This window comes from Sylvia atricapilla, chromosome 6 (genome assembly GCF_009819655.1).
Source record: "Sylvia atricapilla isolate bSylAtr1 chromosome 6, bSylAtr1.pri, whole genome shotgun sequence".
Classification (NCBI taxonomy): domain Eukaryota; kingdom Metazoa; phylum Chordata; class Aves; order Passeriformes; family Sylviidae; genus Sylvia; species Sylvia atricapilla.
In genome coordinates, this window is record NC_089145.1 from 49,554,711 (window position 1) to 49,578,038 (window position 23,328).

The following is a 23,328-nucleotide window of genomic DNA, read 5'->3' on the forward strand; positions in this document are numbered from 1 at the left end:
GCTTTCCTGGGAAAAACATCTACTGAGCTTGTGGGTGACAACTTGAGGAAGAACTCACAGCTGATACAAACAGCAGCAGGTACAGGAACTGACTGTGTGAGTACTGTAAACACAGGCACATAAATTTGAACCATTTTTTGTTTACTGACAGGATACGTATCATGTACTTCATTACACACACCCCAAGCTGGGTGTTCTGCTTCTGGTTTTCAGCACACGACTGCTTTATTTTCTGATTTGTATTATCTTGACCTTTAGCTACTCTAATGATCACAGAAATATTTACTTTGATAAATTACCTAGCTGAAGGCCAGCCAACAGAAAGAAGGTACCACATTTGCTGCGCTGATACTGGGTTTCCTTTGCTATTAGGGACTGCAGCTTGTTGTACAAATCATTTCTTTCAGCAACAAAGTTGGTGGCCTTGAGAAGATAACCTCTTAGAAGTCACACTCAGGATCAGGGACCATGTTGCTGGACAGTTCCTGTTTGCTCTGACCATGCTCATGAATATCCAGGTAGGTTTCAGCATTCCTCTTGGTGATTGTGGAAATGCTGTGGGAAGCTATCCAGAATCTGTGCTTCTGCAAAGAAATTGTGAGCACCGTGTTTCCACTTAAGCACCAGTTTTACACCAAACCTACTGAGGTGTCACTGTAAACAGGTCTTGTTGGCCTTCCCCCATCCCAGAGCTGGCTGCTGTGCACAGGGACATGCAATATCCAGTCTGGCTTGTGACCAGGCCATCTCTGACAACTGACCCTTGCTAGCTCAGTCGGGAGCAGCCTGAACTCTACCTGGAAGGGGTTTCTAAGGCACCCCATCTCAGTACTACAAAACAAGGATCAGCTACATCAGATGACAAATCAACACCTAAAAAGATAGGAAGAGAGGTCAAAACCAGAGTAAGGGTAAATTAATGCTTTGAAAAACCAGTAAAAAAGTGAAACAGAAGTTTGATACAGACTTTTATCTACATTTTTATTACAGTGAGATGAACAAAATGAGCAAATTGAGGAAAATGTAATGAACAATGCCTGGTAACATTTCAGTATGCTTTGGAAAACTGCCTTGACCTTTAAAATACCCTCTGGGACACAAACCATAATTACAAAAGAGTCAGGAACTCAAGACTCCTCTGAGAAACCACCATCTCAGAAGCATATTGATATAAAGTCATCAGAGGACTTGAAAAGTGCTTGTTCAGCAAACAAAATACTGAATAGTTTGCCTATCACTTTCCTTTCTAGAACTTTCAAAACATATTTCAACTGTTGTTATAAAATAATCCACCTACTTATCTAGAATGGAACATGGCAGTGCTTCTCCTACAGCATACTTCCCTTTGCTGAATAACAGAATTAATTCTCAGCTAATGAAATAAATCTAGCAGAACAAATTTGCATATATTTTAAACAATATATTTGCATTATAAGTTTGTAAAAGCACTTTTAAAGTAATTTAAGGCTTATCTTTTATGTATGGCTTAAAGATGACAAAGAGTAGACTGCAAGAACAGGAAGGTCACCATTAAAGTCTAAAGTAATTAAGACTTAGCTTATTTATTGCTGGATTTAAGAAGCTGCTTTTTTCCCGTAAGAATTGCTCCACTACTCCTAGAAAAAAAAAAGTTTTTCTTCTCATTGTTAAGCCCTTGCTGGCACTGAGATGTTTTGCCTGGGGGTTATGGAGACAGTCCCTGGGAAACGTTTTCACTAATATGCTGAAGTCAGTGGCATTAGATTAGAAATGTCAGCTCACATAAACTGTAAAGAAAAAGACAAAAGCTAAACCCTGCTATTTCCAGCACAAGTTTGAAACTCATGCAATAGGCCTAGGTCTGCCTTGCACTTCTGCCTTTTCCTTGGTTCCTTGAACAAACATAACCAGGTTAATTCACCTGTGTTATCTACATCAAATAAAACCACCTTCGCCAAGACTGTATCTGGGCTAGCAATTTCCTATTCTATACAAAACAGATCTAACAGCTTGCACTCAGCACTGTTCAGATCAATACAAATAGCTAATAATCTGGATTCTTCTCCCATAAATCATAGCAAAGATATTGAAGTTTTTTTGAAGAAAGGAGATAATTTAATATTACATGAGGTATTTTAACAAAGTATATTTTCTCACTGGCATACATTATAGAATAAATATCCCTAGTTTAAACCTCCTGGTGCAGTGAAAGAGAACAGACAGTACTAGAAGTATCCCTGTGACCAGTGTGACTTCAATTTTCACAGCATGATTTAACACTTGTTAATTATAACTAGAAACTAATATTTGCATTTCTATACTATCTGAGAATATCAAAAACCTGACAACTTCTTGATGACCTCCTCCCTCTAGAGGCACTCAGATCAGGTAAAAAGCTCCAGAAAAAAAGCACAGTGAGGTTTCTGCAACTTGTCCAGTGTCAAATAGCGCAGCGATAGCAAGACAAGTCTGATATTCTTTCTCCAGTGTTCAGCTCACAGATGTCCACTCTTTCTGCACTGATCCCACTTTGTAACATTCGCTACTTTTTTTGTGTGCAGTGTGTTCTCAGTAGCCCAAGAAAACATACAGTCTAGTAAACCAAGGTACATAGTACAAAAGAAAATGGAGCTACTATTTATTACTTTGAGATATGACCTCTTACCAATATATTTAAAACAATTTTCAAGTTAGCCTTTATCATCAAATGGAAATTTTATTTATATTTTCAACATGAAATACATTAAAATACAATGTTGGGCTGACACACATGCTTTCCTGCAAGACTGATCAATTCTGTCTTGCATATTCTGATTTTAAATAGATACAAGTCCTCTTTTAAACTTTTTCTGTACTCTGCTGTTCATGATAATTTACTCATAATTTATAAAGCACCGATTACAGGCTGTACATAACTACGGAGTGATGACATACAACAGAAGACAACAATTACTTGGTTGTGGATTATCAGTGCTAAGTTACATATACATTTCTTCAAAATTCAAAAGCCAGCTTCCTTGGAGTCATGAACTGCTTCACAATTTCATCTGTGACCTGCTTCCTTCTTTCTTGATGAGCTGCTACCAAGGGCTGCATTGTTTCAATAAGGACCTTCTTCAGCTCCCCCGTGAGCAGCTCCCCACTGGTGTAGGCCTGTCAAGAAAGTGTTGGTTGCTGAACATGGTGCCATTCACTAAAAGACTCAGTGATCAGTATTTCTTTAAAATAAGTAATTTGGATGACTGAAAAGTAAGTACAAGCCTTAGAAAATTATCTGGTATCACTCTGAAAACACAACTTGCAGAGTTGCTTGTTGCCTGTTAAAAGGCTCAGGCAGCTGGCAAAGTTCATATGAGACAAGTTATTATAAGGACTGAATAAACTACCTTCACAAGTTTAACTAGGAAATCCTGTAATTATTCACAGGAAACTGCAATTTTCCTCCCCAGAATCCCAGTTCAAATAAACAGTTACCCTAAGCATTTTTTTTTTCAATAACAAGTACAAATTCTCATATTTTTCTCTCATTGCATTTGGGTAGGAGACTAAATGTGATTAAAATATCCTTTTTATAGCAAAGACACTCAATCTATGTTCCCACTGCAGTCATATTCACAGTTGAATCCATTCCATTGCTCAGTACTGAAATGCTTTAGCTTAGAAGCACAGGCCAACAGTTTATTTGTTCAGCCACATTTAGCAACCACGGCTGGGACAATTCAGCTATATCTGAAATGACAATAAACATGATAATCTAACCTCCCCTCATCATCAAGCCATTTTTAACACCTATTCAAGGTGTAAATGCTGCTTTCACTCAGGAAGAGTAAAATACATTAAAAGAACAAGTGGAATTGCAATTTCAGTGATGTAGTTTGGGGCATGTTTGTTATAAAAACACCAAGGTTGCTTTCTCTGGAAGTGTCCGCTGGTGCTACAAGTGAAGCAGCTGAACTGATGCTTCTACAGTGGGTGAGCTCATATTTTCTACTCAAGTTCTGAGGCACCACTGCAGCAAGCTGCAAGCTGTGGGCCAGGCTTTGTGCTCTGCAGCAGACTTAGGCTGACACTCTTGCAGTGGTTGGAGATTAAAAAAAAAAAAATCTCATTAAGTCAAATGTGCTTCAGGTTTCCTTGAATTTACAACAGCACAGAAATAGTAGCTATCCAACCCTGCTCTTGTGTGGGAAGGAGTAAAGGGCTGGAGAAGAATCTGCAGCTCTTGATTTTCTTGCAGCTGTTCCCAGCAGGAGAAAGCTGATGAACGAATGTGACATGGGTGTTATCTACTGCAGCTCCTGCCTTCCAGAGAACACACACCACCTAGTACTGGTGATGAAAGGAAGGGAAACAGCTTGCTACCAGCTCTGGGGACAGAAGTCTGCCAGATAGGCTTAAAGAAAATGCAATATATATGAAACAGTTTTTGCCTGGGATCAATGAATCAATTCCTCAGAGCTTTTAAATTTCTTGTGATGATAAGAAAAAACCAAAAACCAGTAAGCTTTAGACAGGAGCTTTTGTAGTTTTGTAGAATGTTTAGGTACTTTACAGTAAGGAACAGGCAGAGTGTATTATACAATTAAAACAACAGTAATTCCAAGATGACCTCATTTGAAAGGTAGGGAAGATATTGTCCCACAGAGTGTTGGAGATTCCTGTGGAAACACTAGGGATTTTTTGTTTTAAAGAAGAGACAGATTAGCCTGTGACAAAGAACACTGCAAAGAAACAAAACCTGAGATATAATACTGAAACTTGCAAGGGATGGAGAGCATGAGAATAACACCACAATTACCTTCCTGGAGGAGGTTCACAGGAGAACTGAACTACAGCTCTGTTGAGGGCTGAGGTGCAGCTTTGTTTTCAGAGCAGGGAAGGAATAACCCTGTCTGCAACTTGCTTACTCACCTGCTTCAGTTGCTCAAGCCTGTCATCATCTTCCAGGAAGAAAGTCAGGTACATAATAGACACATCAACGTCACAGTTGCCTCCGTACTTCCTGTGCTCTTCAATGGTGTCCCTGCCCCCTGAGAAGGCGTGCTTGTTAATCTGAAACAACAGCACCAGCTCATGCTGTAATTCCCACTACAGCTGGGATTACTTCACTGCAAACAGGGATGTGTCGTGATCCTCCAAATTCTTTACTAAGGATTAGGTGAAGAATGAGTGGGTCAAGTTAAAGCAGAGTCCCAGGACTGAGAAAAGGAGGTCATTTGAAGTCAGCAGGGAAAAATGGCTATACACATGCTCTTCAGATTGCATAATTAGAACAAAAAATATGTGAAAATTAAAAATAATCTACCCAAGACTCAGTCCAAAAAGTTTTAAGTCCCTTTTGCTGAAGCTGTTGGACAGAATTTGTGCTTACAGAAAATGTACTTCATGTAAGAAAAACTAAGATATTTACTTCATCAAGAAATTAATTTTGAAAGAGATGATGAAGGCATGGAGAATCCTGCAGAAATCCTAGACATTACTTTATCTCCTCTTTTTGGGGAAAAGGAAAACAAAGAGAAAGCAAAATTTAAGATTACAGAAGTCTATTTAGAATGCTTAAAATCAGACCAAAGCCCAATTGTTCAGTCTCAAAATGGAGTATTTGCTGACAGCCTCTCTCTTTTTAAGCATAGTTTCCTATAGGCAGATGAACAGCACTATTGAACGGATGTAATTGCTAATCCCATTCCCAATAAATTCAGAAGCCACTGGCCTATTTTGAACATTTATACATATGCAGAACTCTCTGAGGATGCTAATCCTTCTAAAAATTTAAAGAAAATAAATTGCTAAGTGGAGGGAAAAATATTTCTTAACCATATGCTGAGCCTTCATTTAGCTCTTGTATCTTTTGAGATACCATAATAAACCTGCCAAGAGACATATTTGCATATGAAGTAGGTCTTTTTTTAGTTCTGGTATCTAGGAGCAGTTATGTATTTACAAATTATGAACATTCCTACTATCTGTATAGACTGTCTAGTGCCTTTTTGAATATCTCCAACCACCAAGTTACAGATGAAGTCTTGTGTCAACGAACTAGAATCAGAAATCATGCACTAATGAATATTTTAAGGAAATGAACTGCCATCTGCCACATTACATCTATTCTTATACTGTAGGGCAACCTGAATAGCTGTCTCAGCATCTGTAAAATGAAGTTTTCACATACTCTTCTGCACTGACCCTCCTCCATAACAGATTTTGAAAGTCTGTATGAAGCTTTTTCAATGCCTTTCACTCTACAGTCTGTGTTCTTCCTAAACAGGGAGGGATTAAATACAAAATGCCAGGTGAAAGCACTTTTTTTTTTTCTGAAACACAAGATGTTTCTCTTCTTAATCTCAAATTCATTCTTTTACATATTCTGGCATCTACTCATTGACTGAGGGTTTCAGTGACTTATCCATAGTGATGCACTGATTTTTTTTCCCCCTGCATTTTTCTGAATCCCTCAATATGTCTATAGACATAAAATCTAAATAACACTTTATAGGAAAACAAACAAGTAATTGAGTTGTAATTTCCTGATAGGTACAAAAAGAATAATTTATTAAAATGCTGCCACTCATCTCATTGGATTACCCAGAATTCTCTTAGCCATTCCCAAAATATACTAATTTTTTATCTTTCATTATCTGTAAGTTTTGAACCTCATTAATTAGCAATGTACCAATAATTTGGGAAATGCTTTAAGCAGTAATTTTTTTGTCCAGCATAGCATTCTTTTTTTTAGCTTTCATTCATGACCAGAAGTCACCTTTCCCAATATGTATTTTATTTATTTGCTATAACAGTATTTGGTCTTTCACTCAAGCTCTATTTCCATAAAGATTTGTTTCTGATGGGCTTCAGAAGCTGAAATAAATCTCAGCTTGTCCTCCATTACTCAACACTTTATGTCATGTTCAGGATTTTCTTGATGTCTTTTATATTGTCCAAGTAGCCAGAATTGTTTTTTTCGAGTAGTTTAAAGACAGTAGAATTAGGACTTATGAACTTGGACCTCTTTGCAGATCACAAGTTACTTGCCAGGAAAAAAACATGGAAGAATGTTACCCATATTACCATTAACCACATATTCTCTATTCTGAAATTACAGCTTTTATTTTTTTTAAAGTGACTCTGTAACTGTGCAAATAAACTGGAATTATTATAATCAAAACACATGAAGAATTCCAGTTCTTCAAAACAGTACTGCTTAATCAGTTCCTACAAAAGAGAATGAAGTGTTATGAGGTGGCTGTAGAAGAGTCTCACCATAAGAGAGTTAGTCCAAGCCTGCCCAAAAGAAAGAACATAAATTGTTTTTCTTCTTGTTTTGACAATTATTTAATGTCTGGTTTCATGTCTATAAATTCCTTCCCAAGGACTGATTTTCATTTTCTTTAAATACCACCACACGGGTGAACTTTCGCCAAACTAAATCATCTGACACCAGATAAGGAAAATCCTCCTCTGAAGTTAGAAACAAACTGGGAACATACTGAGAAGAAAACACCCCTTCTGAATTGAAATTCAGCATAATGTTTATTTGTAAATTGGAGTGAGCAGATTTCTTTGTAAATTGGCAGCAATAGATTCTCAAGCATCAGGAAAGGTCTGACCTGTGCTGTAACTAACACTGTGCAGTGTTTGGTGCTCCCAACAAAGAGAGGCAGTATTAGGTTTACACCATAGCCTGTCAGATTTCAAAACTATGGCAACAAAATATTTATTTTAAGAGCATGAGCCTCCACAGCTCTTATTCTTACACCACTGCTCTGCAGGTATCAGAAAAACAAACATGTTTTGTACTCTATTCCAGCTAATATTTGTACTGTCAGACTAACTGGTAATGCAAAAGATCATTTTGATAGTCTAGCTAAATTAGCATAACTCAGTCAATTCCTGAGGATGCTTTGCCATGAAATGTATGGAAAAACTGATTCATATACATTGAAGGAAAACACTAATAGTTGTCATTGTAACCAGAAGGACCTCTGAAGGCAGGGTCAGACAGCTCAGGGGGATATCAAAGGAGTGCCAGGCAGCAGCTGTGGGCCAACCTCTTCCTGAGGAAGCTGGAGACTACTTCTAATTATATGATACCTATAGATATGGTTTAGGGATGGACTTGACAGGGATAGGCTTTTGGTTGAATTCTATTATCTTAAGGGTCTGTCCTGACCCAAATGACTCCATGATTCTACGACCACCACTCCTTTTTGTTGTAAAGCTTTGTGCTATCAGGTTTTGCAGGTCCTTACCTTTGTCTTGATTTGTTTGGCTGTATCAGTGAGGAAGATGGAGGAGTTTGGGTCACTAGCACTCATTTTGGTCTGTGCTCCTTGTAGGGCTGGGAAGAAGACTGAGTGGAGTAAGGCTGGTTTAGGCTGCCCAATTCTTGGTGCTACATCACGGGTCATTCTAAAGTACGGGTCCTAAAACAACCATCAATAAAAGCACAGAATAAAACTGAAAAATGTGATTTGAAAGCTGATTGATGCTGACTCATTCATGCCCATAAGAAGTAATGTCAAAACCCAAAAACTAAAACAACCAAACCATTAAATATTCCAGAACCTACTTTCAATTCACTTTATTCAGAACACCAACAAATAAAAGCCCCTTTTTTCTTTTCCATAGTGCTGTACACTCGAATTCCCTTAAGTAACATGCATATTTACAAAATTTTACATGAATTGAAATAGTTGCTAAAACTATGCTTAATATGCCTGGAGGTAGATGCAGCCTAAAATAAAAGCTTTCTTCCAAAGCATTCTAACAAGCAGCAGAGAATCTGAACTAAATCAGCAATCAAGCTGGCAGTGCCATGCTGATGATGTGACTTAAACCAAAGCGAAATATTACTTCATAATATTGTGGCTGATGAATATGATTACATCATCTTCCAGTGTCTGTCCCTGTGACTAAAATATCTAAAGATTCAGACAGTGCAGGATGTGATTCCTAGAAACACTACTTATTTAAAGTAATGACCCTATTACTCTCACTTGCATCTGATGTTCTTCCAGCTCTCTCTATAAATCTGAAATGTTGAGGTTCTGCAGCCTTTCTAACAAACTATTTCAATGCTTCTTTATTCTTACTGAGAGAGGGTTTTTCCCCATGGTTCAACAGGAATCTCTTGTGCTGCAAGTTGAGCTCGTTCCATCTTGCCCAAGTTACCATGGAGATGGCCAAAAGTTTCTTCCTACTCCCATGTCAGTGTGCATTTGCATAGATGTTACTGTCTTTGCTTTCCTAGATGTCAGCTCAGTGTGAACAGAGTTGAGATAAAGAGAGATCCAAGGCTGGATGAATACATGATTGTTGGGTTAAGCCTTCATGTTTTCATCTTCTAGGTCCTTCAGTTCTACCCCAGAAAGGTGCTTGCAGGAATGTTCTACAGATCCCTCGAGACACCACCATGTAGCTTGAATGGTACAATACAAAACCAAATCCATGAAAATTGAATAAAGCAATATGAATTTCTTACCTGGTCAATAGCACATGGGATAAGACACTGAATATTCTCCTTGCCATTGAATATCTGTGGAAATGATGAACTGAAGGATGGAGCAGCTTGGATAGCAGGAAAGCTGATCTTACCTAAAAAACATGTTTGGAAAAGCTAAGCAATCAACAGAAGCAGGGATAAATAGAGTTTTTTGCAATATGTAAAATGCACAAGTGAATCATCCAAATACTTAGTCGAAGACCAGACTCTATCAAACACTGTTGCCTTATCTGAGGAGGCTTTTTCATCTTTACTTTCTGCAATGTTGACAAACTTTCAACTGACATAGAAACTAATGACAAAAGAGAAGCTGTGACTACATTGACTTCAGCAAAAGTTCATCACTGCATACTCCCCTGACCATTGAACTATCTACCCTTTCCAGAGAAAGAACTAAGCTTTTTTTTCACTATGTGAGAGAATAGCTGGTCATCACATAAGCTTCCCTCTAAGGTCTTAAATCTTAAAGATCTTGCTGCTACATGCACTCTGTACTCATGAAGCATCTTAGATATGCCGTTTTCTTTTTGATACAGGGCTTAATCACAGTGTGGCCAACCTGGAACTGATCAAAATCCTATCAGAACAGACAGCAAGTAGTAGACTTTTACATACACGTGATGAAGTCATAACCACAATACCATCTTTTATCAGAGCACTGCTAAAACAAGTGGAAATCTATTCCTTGGTTACAGTGAAGGCTGAAAGCTGTCACTGGCCTAATTACTGGATGAAGAATGATGACAGTGCTCAGAAACATCCAGGATTAAATGTCATTTTTATTCAGAATCTTTTTTCTTGTCCATGTGACAGAAACCTACAATTGCAGTGAAGCAAATGGGAGATCTGAGCTACCCAGCACTTTGATAATTAGCCTATTCAGCACTCAACTTTTTTCATATATGTAAATGCCCATGTGTATTAATGCAACAAGTTTCTTTAGAGATTTGGCATAGAAATTTCTAGAAGATAAGATTGTCTATAGCTCCAATCACAGTTACAAAAGAATAAAAAAGAAAACAAAAGTTGTTTTCTGTTTTGGACCCTTCAACATTAAGTAAGGAAAAAGTACAAAATGCCAAGTCAAAAAGTCAGATGCTATGCTAGAAATTTCATTGTGTGTTCTATTCTGAAGGAACAAAATAACATCAGGATCTGCCTAGAAACATAATCCTCTTGCTTTTTCTGTTTCATGAGTGGCAGACACTAATCTCTTTAAACTATGACTTAAAACAGTTTAATTGAAAGTGCAAACAGCTCAGTCATCTTGTAACTAGTATGATTTCCTACCAATGCAATCACTGTCAGTAAAGCCAAAGATGCCTTTCACTTGGTTAAATGTGACATGCTTCTGAACTTTGACAATGTTTTTGTAGAATCCAGCACTTGTCCTGTGAGAAAAAAAAAAAAAAAGAAAAAAGTGGAAAAATAGAATGAGAAGAGGTGGAGAGTGTATGTACAAACTCTGACTGTAAAAGCTGAGAACATCAAAAAACCTGCAGGATTAAATCCCAGTTTCAGACCTTTTGTGGCCAATTGAGATGACAGTTAGAGAATCATTTACAAAGAGGAATTTTATGCCTTGAAAGCTTAATTTATTCTTCCCTTTCCTCATCACTACTACAAAGATTCTTCTTTAAACTTCACTCAATGCTGTATTATTAAAATAATTGACCACAACAAGTTGCTGCAATGCCTCTTGTTAAAGGCAATAAAGTGTAAACACATCTGAGAGATTCTGATGCCATCTTAAGCAAATCAATCTGGTAGTTTCTTGGTGGATTAGGTATTTTTACACTTTAGCTGGTTTAATATATTTTTCATAATTTACACATTGCACACCCAAGTATTCGTTCATATGTTACACAGGATATTGACAATAATATATATAAAATGTTAGACAGCAGAAGAATTAATGTTTCTATTTCAAATGTTATAAAACTTGTCCTGAAGCTTTCAAATTTAGACATACTTATTAAAACATTGCTGGTAGTCAAAATTAGAGAGAAAATACAGACACTTTTTCACTACAATGCTCCACAGAAATTTATACTTACCCTAAATAGTCTAAATCCGAAAATATAAATGTTTTATTGATGTCAAAACCACATGCAATGATGTCTTTTGCATTTTCTCTAGCATATTCATATGCCTTCTCAATTGTCATGTCCTTCCAAAGGTATTTCTCATCATCAGTTAACTGTATCACCAAGGGAACATCAAATACTTCTTGCAGCCACCTAATAGAAGCAGACATGTTTAATCCCAAATTAAGTTAAAATGAAGATGTAAATCATGCAGCTAAAATATTGATATATATTTAAACAGAAGTATATGGAGAGGTCTGCTCTTATCTTTACATGCATATGCATTTATATTTATGTGAACAGATAAAATGTGTCACCAATTGCAAAGGAACCAGAATTCAAAGAGGTTTTACCTTTCTGAGCCAATGTCTCTGTCCTGCTGCTGCAGGCAACACCTTACAGAGTAATGTTACTGAGTCTTGGAAAGTGGTTTTTAGGAAGAACAGAAATTCTGAGGAGTGCCACATGGGTAAGAGAGTAAGGAAGAGGGCTTTATGATGCAGGGATTGTGATTATTTCGGTGAAAAGGTTAAGACTGAATTAAGTTCATTAATATTCACTTTATGTAATCAAAACTCCTTGCAATATATCATTTTAGCAGTTTCACATGCCATGTTCAATGTTTCTTTTGAAAAGAATGCTTTGATTAATACAACTGATAGAAATAGCTTACTTTGTGAACATAAATGGGATGAGATGACCAACATGCATTGCCTGAGATGATGGCCCTCTGCCTGTATAAAGATAAAAGGGCTTCTTATTTTCATAAGCATCAAGTACTTGGTCCATATCTCTAGAGAAAAAAACAGAGAAAACAAGATACGACCCTTTAGTAAGAAATATCCACAGTAAAAAGCATTTATTCAAAATCTGAGTGTTTTAAAAGCCAAAAGTATTTATAAATAAATTATAGTACGTTAAGTGTCCTAGAAATAAAGAAGTTATTGTTTACCCATTTTTTAATTTAAGAAAAGTATGGTCTCCTTCAGTCTCCAAGGGAAAAAAATCTCAAAGAAAAGTGAAATTAAATGTGAAAAATTAATTTTGAAATTGTGCAACTTTTATAATTACTTCATTGGATAATAATCTCTAGGGCCTAGTAAAACAGCCAGGGACCATTTCTCAAGCAGGTTCAACCAAACAGCTTAGCTGACCTCTGGTGGAGGACAGGACCTCAATCATGCCCAGGTCCTTCTGTGAAACCTGCTGCTGCCACAGTCCAAAAGCCCCTGTGTGCTAACAATTAAACACTGAAGGTCACAGGAAAGCTCATGCAGCCCCTGAGCCTTTTCTGTACCACAGATGCACAGGAGCCCTGCTGAAATCATCAGTGGCACCTGGAGTTGTCTGCAAGGCCACTGCCTCTGGCTGCTGACATAGAGTGAAAATGAGCCTGCACTCTGACCACATTTCCTCAGTTTGGGATTACTGAGGACATATCAGAAACCCACACACTCAAAAGTTTCCAGTGTTGCCAAGGAAAATTTGAAATAGTTGCTAATTTCAAATGGCACAGTCAGTTTGCAAAAGCACATGGTTTTTGCTGGTTACAGGCTTCTCCCAATAATTCTCACAGGAAGTCTGCCCAACAGGACCTTTTGAATTTTAATAAAAGAAAAACTCACCTGTGGGAAAAAAAGATTCCTCTGCGTAGAAAGTGGTGAGGTTTTTGCCCAATAGCTCTTTCTATTCGATTAATCAGATCTGTGTCAATTTTACTGCTGCCAAACCGAACTATAATCATAAAATGTTAAAAAAAAAAAAAAAATAAGCACAGCATAGCTACAACCAGATCTTGGAATACCAAGAACATACCAATGCAGACTAGATCAAAAAAGACATATTCAAGTCACAAAGTCGAAGTCAATTTTCCTGATTCTTGCCTGAAGACCCAGCAGTCACTTCCAGTATTACCTCTGTGGCTAGGAGGCTCAGCTCACTCACAACATGTAGTACTTCTCCTCCACAAATTACCTTAATTACAGTTTCCTTACAGCAGAAGCACTGATATTCCAAGCAAAAAGATATGCTAAAGAAACATTAAGATTACCAACTTGGCCTGAGCTATATGATAAAAATGCCTGTGATGCTCTGAATATTTCTCTCTTGATGTTTAAATTTTCTGCTGTAAGACATCTTCTTTTGTTTTCACTCAAACAACACCACCAACCCCAAATACTCTTCTGCAAACTCAATTCTTCTTCAATATGTATATGATTACAGACACTGCTCCCCTCAAGAGGCTTGAAAAGGAAATGCATAAAGCTCTTCATGGCAATCACTAAGACTTATGACTTGGTGGTTTAGGAAAGGTTGTGATGGAGTAAAATAGCAGTATTTTCCCTATTCCCAGTAATTCTGGGATCCTAATAATCAGGCCAATGCTCTATGATTTAAACTTGTTTGAAAAAATCTATGTAAGAATCTACTGCTTCCTGCTATTCTGCTCTATTCAGTATTAGAACTATTCAACATTGCACTAAAAATGCAAAATGCATCACAAAATGGCAAATAATAATATGAACGAATGCTAAGAAAAGATCAAATGAGCATGAAAATGATTCAGCACATCAACAGGAACTGGTAAGAGGCTAATCTGACAGAAACAGAAAACATGAAAATGCTCCGGATTAACTGGGACTAGCTACCCTAGAAATATTTGACTACTGTCATAGAAAGTGATTAAAGAAGCTCTCTGGGTATAAAACACTTCACTGGAAATGCCTAAATATCTTTATTAGACATTCACAGGGTGCACAACTCCCTTTTCTTTACCTATGATCACCTTTTCTGTTAAAAAAACAACGGATAACTTTCCTCTACCTATTCCCTCCTATTTGAATGTTCAGAACATCTTAGGCTCTCTGCTCACCAAGAACCTGCCCTTCTGAACAGCTTCTGACAAAGACACAGTCTCTGCTTCTAAACAAGCTTTAAAAAAAATCCTAGTGTGCTTTTCATCTCTGGTGTTCTAGCTTTTACCAAAATACAGCTATCAACTCACTGTGCAGAAGTCCTGAGAACTGCCATTTTCACAAAAGCCTATTTGCATTTGCTAAAAATTCATAGTATACTTTCCCCCTTTGCCATTGCCCTGATGTAACTACATGGAGAAATGTATATCCTAGTATTTGTTATACAATAACTCTGGTGACCAGGCCAGTCTCGATGATCTCTGAACAGTCATGACAACTGGGAGAAGCTCCTGGAGGCTGGAAGAGAGCCAATACCAATCCTACCTTAAAGAAGGGCTAGAAGAAGGAATTATGGAATTGAGCTGGACAGGCCAGTCCACCTCACCTCAATCTGTGGGTACGTACTGAAGCAAATAATCCTGGAAATCATTCCCAAACATTAAAGACAAGAAGGTGACTTTTAGCAAGCATTTATGAATGGAAAATCACTGTCAGACCAACTTAATAGCCCTACGATGCTATGACTATAGCTGAGGTGAGAACAGTGAATATTGCTCACCTTGGCTTTAGTAAGGCTTTTGACACTGCCCTCCAGCTCATTCTCAGAGATAATTGATGAAATCTGGACTAGGCAAGTGGACAGCAAGGGGAAAGGATGCCTTAAGTTTTAGCTTTTGTATTTTTCAGATTCTGTGCTGCCTTAGTGTGTAACCCTGAACTTCATATCAAGTGTTAGTATGTTCTCTTTGCAGGGTAGGTAGACAAAACAATCCTTTTCCAGCTTGAGAACCGAGGACAAACACTGCAGCCTCGAGCCCAAAAAGCATAAACAACACCAAATTGAAGAGAGCAAACAGGGAGGATGGGACTTCATAAACTGAAACTGTAATTGGACAATTAACCCAAATATGTAAATGGACCAAAACTTATAAAAGTGGGAAAACTTGTGACCAGTCGTCCATAGTGCAACCATCTTGAGTGTAGCCCTGGCCAGGCTCTTGTACTGCCCAAAGTGCATCCTTCTAAGGCCTTTTAATAAATATCTACTATATTCTCTTTATTCTGTCTAGCCTCTGCTCCAGGTCAGTCTCTCAAGGCATCAGAACTGAAAACCAGCTGAACTGCCAAGCTCAAAACGTTGTGAGCAGCAAGCACAAAGTCCAGCTGGAGCCCAGTCTCAGCAAGCGTGCAGGTGAAATAATCCTGAGATGGATGGCTGATACAACAGACGGCTGTGGTGCTATTGACAGGAACCTCAGTAGCAGGCTGGGGAAATGGGCTGATGAGAATCTCATGAAATTCAGAAGGGAATGCAAAGTCCTGAATTTGGGGAGGAATAATTCTGTACGGGGCGGGGGGGGCAACTGGCTGGAAAGCAGAAGGACCTCGGGGTCCCAAAGTCCTGGCAGACAAGGAATTGGATATAGCTTGTAATGCACTTCTGTGGGTTGGACTGTCTGAGGCCTTGTGGGCTGCATCAGGAACAGTGCTGCTAGAAGGTCAGGGGAGCTGATCCTTTCCCTGTATTAAGCACCGAGGAGATACATCTGAAGCACTGTTCTGGGTTCCAGCACAAGAAGGACATGGATGTAATAAAGTGAATCCAGCAAAGGGCCATGAAGATGAAGGACTCAGAGCACTTGTCTTAAAAGGAGAGTTTGAGAGAGCTGGGGTTGCTGAGCTTGGGGAAGAGAAGGCTCAGGAGGGATCTTATCAATGTGCATAAATATGTGATAAGGGGAAGTGGAGAGAAAATAAAAAAGAACAGACTTTTCTCAGTGATGCCCAGTGAAAGGACAAGGGGCAAATGGTACAACTTAGGAGAAAGAGGAAATTCCATTTAAACATACAAAACTCCTTCATACTGTGCACATGATCAAATATTGGAACGTGTTGCCCAGTGAGGTCATGGGGCTCTCCCTCCTTGGAGATTAAAAAACCCTATTGGAAAAGGTCCTGAGCAATCTGCTCTAGTTGACTCTGCTTTGGGAAGAGGGGCTGACTGGATGATCTGCAAAACTGCCCAACCAACTTCAACCATTTGGTATCACCTGCAATTTTCAGCCTTCTGAATTATCAGCACGGTTTGCATAAAAAGCTCTTTCTCACGCATTCCTCTGCTCTTTGCTCATGCTCAAACAAATTTCTAGGGATGTTCATATCTAGTACTTAGCTGACAGAACCCTTCATCCCAGAATATCTTCAGGCTGTTTTGTTGTGCACTTAAGTGCACATCTAGAGACAGCCATTTGAGAAGAAGATGTCTGTCAATTGAAACACTGATTCCATTTCTTCTATGTTAGATTAAACATTAACAACTTTCTCAGGTACCACTAGTAACAGATTATAGGTGGCACAAAAATTCCCTTAAGGTAAGAGCTATCCAATATAACAAGTTCTTGGACAATACCTTTTATTGTTATTTTTAAAAGGGGAAGGAAAAGAAGGAAGCTTATCAATGACAACCTGCAATTGCTTCACATCCTGAAGTGGCTGGGCTAGCATTCTCCTCTGAAAAATTTCCAGCACAGCACTTAGAACAAGTAGAATGACTCATTTATCAAATCTACCAATCTGAGAATAGTGTAAATTAGTAAGAACCCTTTAGGCTAACCCATACTATGGAAGATGAAAGGTCTTATGTACACAGTTACTGGAAAAAAAGGGCATGAACTGATTTATAGTAAGCTGTTTCTAGGAAGATTCTGAGATTGTGCCAACACAATTGTGCAATTCTTCCTTTTCTAAAATGCTCAGAAACCCCTTTTCCAAGGAAAAAAAAAATCACTTCTCTGCAACTCCTATGCAAGTAAGAAGATTATGAGTGATCTTGTCCACTTCCAGATTCTAACAAACGTATTTTTTACTTCTCTCACACTGACCTATATTTTTCTCTGCACACTTCTCCCTTTCCAACTTTTTCTTTCTCCTGTTACTTCCTGCAGACTCAGCCAATGTGTGCATACATTTGACACAATCTCTTAGTAACATCACAAAGAGTTAAAATAATGCTGACACAAGCAACTGTCCCAAAAGCAAATATGATTACTGCCATGTAAGGGTGTTTGCTCTATTGTGAGAAAAAACTACTAAGCAGACCTCAGCAATGTACAACTGAGGTACTAAACATGAATTGAAGACTGACAATAATGAAAAAAAAGAAAAATGGAGAAATTAATTAATAGTTCTTTTACTTGCTTCTGTGCTAGAACTCAAACAAGTTATTAAAATAGCAAGCTGTAAAACCAGTAAGGAAATTACCTAGACCTCTGTTTAAACTACAAAACTTTCCAAGTTTTCTAGCCAACACATCTGAAACATTTTCCATTACACTGCATGTTTTTGAATGAGTTGCAACTTCTTCAATTCCAGCCAGCACTTGGCTTCCTCTAAGTGTGCCTTCTGAAGAATTCATTAGACTTCATGGATTTCTGCATTAATTTTGGTTCACTCCTGCCCTCTCTAATCTTTAAGAGATGTGAGAAGGGGGCAGGAAGAATCCTTCAGCCTGGCCAAAATGCTCTTCTGCATTCCGCCACTGGAGATGCAGATACTCAGTCACAGTGTCTTCTTCTACCAACAGCCCTTACACCAAAACACAAACCACATTAAAACTTGGATTTTGAACTTAAAAGTTCTTTACAAAGTATTTCATAGGAAATTTCCATTTTCATCTCTTACAGCAAATTCTATAGATATGGAAATGCTAAGATTAGACATAAATTAAATGTTACCTATGATGTTTTGATCTGGATTTGTTATGATGCCTTGCTGTTTCTGTGGTCATTAGGATCACTTTACATAAATTCCTTAGTAGCAGTGAAGGAAGAGTTATACCTATGAGCTTGTCATAATCCACGCCTTTAGCATTTGATGTCTGCACATTCCAGGGATCCACTAAATCCTCATCCTCTTCTTTAGTTGGACCATTGTTTATTAATACAAGATCTTTTGGAGGCAAGCCTGCCTGATAATCTTGTCCTGTTGTTGTTTTATATGACAGTTTTAATGATAAGAGCATCCTCACTGCTGCATCAATTTCATCCTGAATAAAGGAAAAAACCCAAACAACTGTTTGACTTAACATATTTAAAATAGACAATTACATTAATGTCCCAACCTTTCAAAATCCCATACCCATGCTCTGATCTGAATTGCATCATTAATAAATTCTAAATTCTGTTCTATTTAAATGTTTTCAGCATCACTGTCAAATGTAGAAGAAAAGTAAATACTTAATCATTCGAATATATATCACCACCATTGCCAAAATATTTAAAGCACCTTGGTCTTGCTTTTCAATTTCTGCCTAGGAAAAAAATGCTTGCTCGCTTTTCACAGGTATAACAAGCTTAGCATTTTTACCATAAATTTCTAAGCTATATAAATTATAAATGATAATAAAATAAATAAAATACAAATTATTATCTAATTTACTTTACAATGCTTTTAGTGGCTCACCTTAAAATAATTTATTCATTACAATTCATTGACAGACTCGAAGACAAACTAGAACAAGAAGTTATGGTTATGACCTCTCTAATATAAAGCTATTGTAAAATCTCATGCAAACAATAAATAGAACAACACTTTATTCGAGTCTCAGTCTTCAAGGCTTACTCCCACAGGCAATACATTAAAAGACCCCATATTAAAACTGAGCTCTCCTTGCCAAAATAATGATGACACAATAGGGAACCTGAAATAAAAGGCAAATTACGGAATTATTTAAGGGAGATTAAGAAGAGACTCTCAGTACAGTTACAGGAAGACATATTTGATAATGTCTACAATAATTCCTGCAGAAAAAGATTTTCACGAACCATCTACAACCAGGAAAGAATGCAGGTGACATAAATTTACTCGAGAAATAAATGCCTTGGGTCCTGTCACATGATATGGCAGCTGGATGAAGCAGATTTCTAAGCCTAGGACTCTGTTCCTACTTCAAGAGCAGTAACTTTGGTCTTGCCAGTGACTATCTTACTCCAGGTATGCCACAGTCCACAAAATGGACATAAACAGTTTTTAACAAGAGGTTTTCTCATCACAATGCAAAATAGATCTTAAAATAATAAAATTCTTCAGCACTCAAAGATACATAAACTGAAAAAGAATGAGTTCAAAATATGAAATGCAAATACCTTTGGTGCTTTTCCTGCTTTCAGTGCTCTGACTTTCTCTCCTTGTTCAGTCACTCTTTCAAACAGCTGAAGTGGACTCAGAGACTTCAAATCACAGTTTGGGCTGTCGGCCATTTTGCCAGACTGCACAAAGATCTGTTCAGGTACAACTCAACTGAATTTATCTTCTTCCAGCTCTTAGGCTCGGAAATTCAAAACAGCAGCAACAAAGAGAACTGTAGGGCAAAAAGTAGTATGTTTTACTCTTCAGTGTAAGATTCAAGATTAGGTGAACAGAATAAGAAAATAAAAACTATACTGATCCCTACCACATTCTATTCATATCGAAATGATAAATGTGGAAACATTACACACTGAGCTTCAGTTTTGCACAAAAATGGACAGAGACTGACAAGAGTACCAGGTAAATTTAGACATCTCTGTTCATGTTGTCTATGTACTCAACACTTTTCAAAGTCAAATTCCTGGCAAAAGAAAAATAATTAAATCCGTGTACATACAGTTCAAAGCATCTCAGAACAACTGGTAGAGGCTGATTCCTGATTAATGTTCCTGCACTGATACCCTGTTCAATACTGGATGATGAGACTTTCATAACTACGATACAGAATTTTATCTCAGTATGTGTAATATAGTACTTCAGCCCAAAGAAAGACACACAGGAGCAAAGCTTAGTCATCTTCTTTGTGGCTTTCCTCCAGAGGTTACAAAACACACTGATGATTGGTGAGAAATGCTGCTTTCCAAAGAATCCTCGGGTCAGCACTAGGCTGTGAATTTGCCTGTGTTTCTCAGAACTATGCAGGAAAAATAATAGATGGTTTAAAATGAGGAGGTGGCTGAGAGTAAGACCATAGCAGTCTGTCTAAGCACGCTCTATCATGCTGTGCCCACGTCCACCAAGGGGGAAGCTCTGTGGCCATGTAAAAAACTACTGACTTGAAAATGTCTCATCTCTCTGGAGAGACTCCCTAGCAAATTACTGATCCACTGCTGTGCAGGGAGCACAGACTGATTGAGTGTTAGTAAAGATACACATTCCTTTGGCTCCCTTTTCCCAGAATTAAAACAAACAAAAAATCCAAACAAAATAAAACCTCCAGAACCATATAATAGTTGCATTAGCTGTTCGGCAATATTTCAAAGACTTCCTTGTACAATACAATCACTCTAATCATAACCTTGGTTATATTTACACAGTGTTAATTTAAACTCCTTCTAGTGTAAAAAGCCTTCACCTGCCCAGCAAACTCTGAAGGTCAATTTGGTAACCAGGTGGTTACCAAAACATACCTATCATTAAGGCTGTGTGCCAGTCAGCTGCAATATTCCCATATTTCAGCTTCAGCTGATTACCCTTAGAAAACTGAGAAGTGGACACATCCACTTGTTAATCTACTTTGTTTACTCTATTAACTCTTGGATTACCATACTTAGATCACATAATACTACTTAAGTTTTTAACCTAATTTGATCCCTTTAAACTTGGCTTTTTGCAGTTCAACAGTGTGATTACAAAAGTAATTTGAAGCAGATCAAACAATTTTTGATGCATTCCTACAATTTAATTACATTTTTTTATTTGGATATTGCCTTCCTCTTCTTTATAAGCAGAGAATATTTTAAGTGTTTAAGAAAGTATAGAATAAATGCATATTAGAAAATGTTTGTGAACATCAACACATCCTTTCTGTAGGAACATGTAATTTTTATTTACTGCCTTCAAATTTCACAAAATAATAAAGACAAAAAAAATTTTTTTGGTGTAGAACAAATTGTGACTCGTTGTTTTAACTTAATTTCTTACAGTACAGTCTTACTGATGGATTGCCTCCATTCAGAAAGGCTGAAATGACAGCTGACACTTGGCACATATACTGGAAAGCAGCAAACCAGACTCCCTAAAATGTTTGGAATGTTATTTGGATTTAAACTGAAAAGAGAATCTTTTCATCCAAAATGAAGATGCATCTTCATTGAGAAGCAGCAGAAGTAATCTAGGTGGTGCCACAAGATATGAGGATACTGTGAGTATAAAATGCAAAACATACGGACTTCTACCTAAAGGTTATCTCTATTTACCTCAGTACTTCCCCTGTTTGCTAGCGGAATTCCAGCCAGGAACTAAGTAATGTGGAACACAGGTCTTTGAAATCCATTCATGCAGTTGTGAACCATTAAAAAGAAATGTCCGGATATTCTATTATTTATCAGGATTTTTTTCTTGCTTTCTTACTGATATTATATAAATTAACAGTTCCAGACAGATTACGTACCACAGGCAAATGGATCTGAAGGGAAAAAAATGATGCATGTCAACTGGAGAATGAACTGTTAGGACACTTAGGACCAGATCTAGAATGAACCTGAAAGCCAAGATGTGTGTCTTTTTTCTACCTATAAAACGCAGGTAAATGGGTACTGCTCCTGTGTCCATTTCAAAATATTAAATTGCTATGAGACAAAGCTCAAAAATAATCCTTGGCAAAGATATCAGAAAACTACTGCATCTTCCTCCCTTTCCAGCTGGCTGACCATCACAGATCTATGATAATTTTCACTATCTGCAGTCTGACTTGGTAAGTTAGAGACCTGAGAATTAAAAAACAGGGTTTCACATTAAGTTGAGAAGACAAACATTGCATGAAAGTACATTATGACTTCCAAATACAACAGTAATACAGTCCAACTGTACCAAGCTTACATGAGCAAACGAAAAAATGTGAGATTAAGCCTAAAAGCACTTACATTCCTGAAAACTGTTTTTCCTCCTGTAAAAAAATCAAAACAAAAAAAAAAAAAGAAAAGTAAAATTAAAGTAGGTAGCATCCACATAGATATCATGTGAAACAGGCCTTGAGAAGCACTCCAACATAGGCTGCACTTTATAGCAGACCTACCTTCCCAGTCGTGGCAAGCATCAATTTACACACGAAATAAACAATTAAAGAATGCAAGACGATTCCCCAAGATGACAGACAACGCGATCATTCAAAGATTGAGGAAGTCACCAGAAGAAAGCCCGACATCAGTCTTTGCCATACTGCAGCTGTACAAACGCAAAGCTCCCGTGCAGGAACGGCCGTGCACCAAGTTACCCAAGGCGCCGATGTTCCCTAAGCCCGGCGTCCTGCAGCATTCCCTGCCACGCCCTGCCCGGGCACAGCACAGCCACTCGCCAGCTCTGCCCTTCCTGCGCTGGGATCAGTTTCCCAGTGACCTGGACACCCCGCCCTGCCCTCCCCAGGGAAAAGGACATTTGCACCTGACTCTTAGGCAAGGCAGCCCCGCAGGGAATAGAGGAAAAGCCCTCAAGCGCATCGACGCATCTCAAGGGGAAGTAGAAAACGTGCCCGGCAGAGACCCTCCACACCCAGCGCCTCGCACCGGTGACAGGGGGGCAGAGACCACCCAAGCAGCCCCTCTCCGCCCGCCGGGGTCTCTCTGCGAGTGCCCGTGCCCGTGCCCGTGCCCGTGCCGGCCCATGCCGCCGCTGCTCACCCGCCGCTCCTCTGTCACCACCATTGCATCACCCCAGGCGGCACGGCCGGCGCGCGTCCCGGCTGGGAAACATAACCTCCCGGAACCACTGCCTCACTCTCGCTCCTGCTCCAGCCACCAGCCCAAGGGAACGCTCTCCATTCCGCTCGCAGCGGCGGAAGAGGAGCTTCTTCTCGCTCAAGGAGCCGCGGTCTGACCCC

The 23,328-nt window shown here is 38.4% G+C and overlaps 1 protein-coding gene across 2 annotated transcripts; it reads right to left on the reverse strand.

Annotated features, from left to right (window-relative positions):
* Positions 1-2,588: 2,588 nt before the first annotated feature.
* WARS1 (tryptophanyl-tRNA synthetase 1) lies at positions 2,589-23,308 on the reverse strand. 2 transcript variants are annotated; one of them, XM_066321889.1, is made up of 12 exons: positions 23,129-23,192; positions 22,376-22,398; positions 19,628-19,842; positions 18,321-18,528; positions 13,194-13,302; positions 12,242-12,361; positions 11,539-11,721; positions 10,772-10,872; positions 9,461-9,573; positions 8,229-8,402; positions 4,891-5,031; positions 2,589-3,132 (listed from the first exon to the last, which is right to left on the reverse strand). In XM_066321889.1, exons 3-12 carry the CDS (start codon positions 19,739-19,741, stop codon positions 2,974-2,976), a joined length of 1,422 nt encoding a protein of 473 aa, XP_066177986.1. In that variant the 5' UTR covers positions 19,742-19,842; positions 22,376-22,398; positions 23,129-23,192; the 3' UTR covers positions 2,589-2,973. The 2 variants fall into 2 exon arrangements, with proteins under 2 accessions (XP_066177986.1, XP_066177988.1); XM_066321891.1 differs by lacking the exon at positions 22,376-22,398 and having other exon boundaries at positions 23,129-23,308.
* Positions 23,309-23,328: the final 20 nt, after the last annotated feature.

Excerpts from the sequence above, each read along its gene's own strand:
- WARS1 (XM_066321891.1), bottom strand. The coding sequence starts at position 19,741 with ATGGCCGACAGCCCAAACTGTGATTTGAAGTCTCTGAGTCCACTTCAG. Across the intron at positions 18,529-19,627 it reads AAGCAGGAAAAGCACCAAAG|GATGAAATTGATGCAGCAGT; the intron begins GTATTTGCATTT and ends TCCTTTATTCAG. Across the intron at positions 10,873-11,538 it reads TCGGATTTAGACTATTTAGG|GACAAGTGCTGGATTCTACA; the intron begins GTAAGTATAAAT and ends TTTTTCTCACAG.